Genomic DNA, 3,000 nt, shown 5'->3' with positions numbered 1-3,000 from the left:
AAAAAAGTCTTGCAAGGGGTGATTATGAAGGCATGTTGGTGTATTTGGAAAACCAAAAGCGAGGCCATTTTCTCCGGTAAAGAGTTTACAGTTACCGAGGTCAGGGAGAAAATAAAGTCTTTGATTTTTGTTTGGATTAAAAATAGGTCCCTATTCAAGTCCATGTCTTGGAAGGATTGGTGTACTTTTTCGTTTTAGTTGTTTGTTTCTTTAAGCCTCTAGCGTCTTGCTAGGTGTAATGAAAGTCGACGTTCAAATAAAATGTGCACATACGATTTCATTTTTGTTTTTTTCTATAAATCTTCTTCCTCACCGGCATCTTTATAAGGTTGTGGTGCAATATGAAGTAGCACACACCAAAAAAAAGCATTTCAGAGATATTTTGTACCGAGACATTTGTTTACAATCTGTCTTTAAAAACGTTGTGGTGCAATATGAAGCAGGACGCCAAGAAAAGACATAATTTGTGCCCGTGTGTGTGTGAATATATATGTTTTGTATAATTTTATTGCGCTACCCGGACTAGGACGGGTATAAAATTAGTTATCTTATTCTCCATGCACCATTTCAAATGGCGGAACAATCATATGATGATAAAAAAATGTAAAAATTTTAGGTTTATGTTATAGTTTCTTCGTCATTTGACGGAACATGTGACGGATCAGCTAATATGAACTGCAAACATGTTAGGTTCTGTGTCATTTTAAATGATGGATCACCTAGAAACCGAAAGAAATTTTTCTTACTCTTAGAAACCATTAAGTTATGTCTTTTTATCCTGTTTTGAAAATATATATATATATATATATATATATATATATCCTTTCACCTTCTTTCATTCCCTCCCTCTTTTCACCATATCACGTAGGTTACATGGTTTATTTGTCGGTCTTATACCATGTCCTTATATAGCAACTTTTAAATAAACTCAGTTTTGTGGGAAGAATATGATAAAACTTGATTAAGCACTTTAAGTGCATTCAAAATTTTTAAAGATGACAACTTCCAAATTCTATATGAATACAATACACCTAAAACATCGGAAACAAATAGTTATGCCCTAAAACTTCTGAAACAAACAACTTCCTACCTAATTCAATAACCTCGTTTTAATCTTTCAGGACAAGAAAAATTCTTTTTGTATAAAATCTCTTTAAGAATGGTATTGCCCATCCCATCCTTAAATGCATACGTGTGTCCTTCGCCCTTGACTTCATGATAAATGATCCATCCAAGTTGTTGAGCTATACGTCTTTGTAATGTGGCAGGCACAATCAAGTCTTGATCACCCATCCATAAATGAACAGATCCATCATTGTTTGGAAATGGGTTTTTAAGATCGAGTGGATCAAATTCCCACTTCCCGAACCCAATATTCAAGTCACGATGGAGAGACTCGAATTCTCCTTGTTGTATTACCTGTGATGTTATCAATTTTTCCATTAACAAACAAAAATTGTAGCATAAGCATATATTTATACAAAAACAAATATACATATGTATATTGGTACGTTTATAATGGGATATGTAATTTTAGTCAAAGTCAACAATGTATTTTTGTAGGATATCTAGCTTGTTATATATATGGCTTGTCTCTCTTTGTGATTCAAGTTTTGATTTCAATCCCTATCAGTTTATGCACATGCACATATTTCAAAATGATATTGCAACTGTGTTGTGGACTTTATTTTAATATATATAAAATATGTTTTATCTTCTGTTTTATTACTTTTATATAATCATGTGTTTTGGCCGACTAATTATTGCTAAACTAAACGGTAGACCATTTGTTGGCTATCCAACTATGACAAAAACAAATAATCACTTTTGGCCAAATTAAAAAAGTTAAAATTTAAAAGAAATTTTTTGATTTAACTCAGACATGTATTTGACTCAAATGTACTTTTAATTTTCTATATAGCTTTCTTGAACAAACGGGATTTGGTGCAAAATGGAGACTATTGGTAAAGATATGAATAAATTAGATATGTTCTCCTTTTTAGTTAAAGAGAGAGTTACTACCAGACTTTGATCCATGGTAGAAAATAGCTTTGAAGCAATTTCTATATCTGCTGAAGATATGATAGCAGGGTTTCCACTTATAATCGAAAAACCAGGAAACCATGTTTGAGTGTTCCACCAATAGGTCAGCCATGGTAGATAGAGTGCGACACGTAAAGACCATTTATCTTGTTGAAGTAGCCTAGAGTACGCTTCGTTGGTTAAGTTCGAAGGTAGGTTATGCCACCAGTAATTAACAGCGGGAGAAATAAGAACCGCTCCTGCGAGTCTGTTAATTAACACATCTAGTATTTAAGTATACCAAAAAAATAGTGAAAAGATGCTTTAAAACTTATAAGACTGTCAACATTTAAAACAGACCTATGAGGGATATACTTAAGACAAGACCATATAACTTGCCCACCCATAGAGAATCCAGACACATAGAAATTTGGTCCCAGGTTTAATTTATCAGCAAACTCCTCGATGTCCAACGCTAAGCTTTTCACAGTTTGTTTCAGGTTTGGGTCGCTCTCTCCATAACCAGGCCGATCTACTGCAACGATGTACATTCCTAGTTCTTCAACAACTTCCTGTAATAATCCATAGAAATAATGGGGTTTATTGAACGTTTTATCTAAACACAACGATTTATTTGCTATAACTAGAGTTAGGCTATATATACATATGCTGAGTCATGGTACTCATGGTTATATGTGTTGTAATCAAGTTTTTTGAGAGTTATACTTTCTTCGTTATAAGAAAAACAGTGGCGAAGCTTGGACTAAGACACCGGGGGGCAGACTCAAAATGTATTATAAAAAAATCAAAAAACGAGGGGGGCCGGGCTGTACCTGCTTGGAAACCTACCTTCGGCTATAAATACTCCAACACCTTGGAATGGTATCATCTTATCTCATATCTCATATCTTGATATATTACCTGATATCTGCTCTAGTCATTCTCTTAATATACACTTATATTCAAGAGCAATCTAGT

General features: G+C 33.8%; 1 protein-coding gene across 1 annotated transcript; it reads right to left on the bottom strand.

Moving 5' to 3' along the window:
• Positions 1–1,095: 1,095 nt before the first annotated feature.
• LOC143618984 (uncharacterized) lies at positions 1,096–2,573 on the bottom strand. Its single transcript, XM_077091034.1, has 3 exons — positions 2,383–2,573; positions 2,023–2,290; positions 1,096–1,419 (listed from the first exon to the last, which is right to left on the bottom strand). The coding sequence occupies exons 1-3, from the start codon at positions 2,571–2,573 to the stop codon at positions 1,096–1,098; spliced, it is 783 nt and encodes a 260-aa protein (XP_076947149.1).
• Between the last annotated feature and the right edge of the window lie 427 nt (positions 2,574–3,000).

Source organism: Bidens hawaiensis, unplaced genomic scaffold (assembly GCF_021521415.1).
Source record: "Bidens hawaiensis isolate Kalapana, Puna unplaced genomic scaffold, B.hawaiensis_p1.1 tig00002343_1, whole genome shotgun sequence".
Classification (NCBI taxonomy): Eukaryota; Viridiplantae; Streptophyta; class Magnoliopsida; order Asterales; family Asteraceae; genus Bidens; species Bidens hawaiensis.
Note: the sequence above shows the minus strand (reverse complement) of the source record. Positions and strands in the feature narration are given on the sequence as shown.

Coding starts and splice junctions, on each gene's coding strand:
- LOC143618984 (XM_077091034.1), bottom strand. CDS start 2,573: ATGTACATCGTTGCAGTAGATCGGCCTGGTTATGGAGAGAGCGACCCA. Junction 2,291..2,382: donor CTTAAGTATATCCCTCATAG/GTCTGTTTTAAA, acceptor GTTAATTAACAG/ACTCGCAGGAGCGGTTCTTA. Junction 1,420..2,022: donor CTACCATGGATCAAAGTCTG/GTAGTAACTCTC, acceptor ATAACATCACAG/GTAATACAACAAGGAGAATT.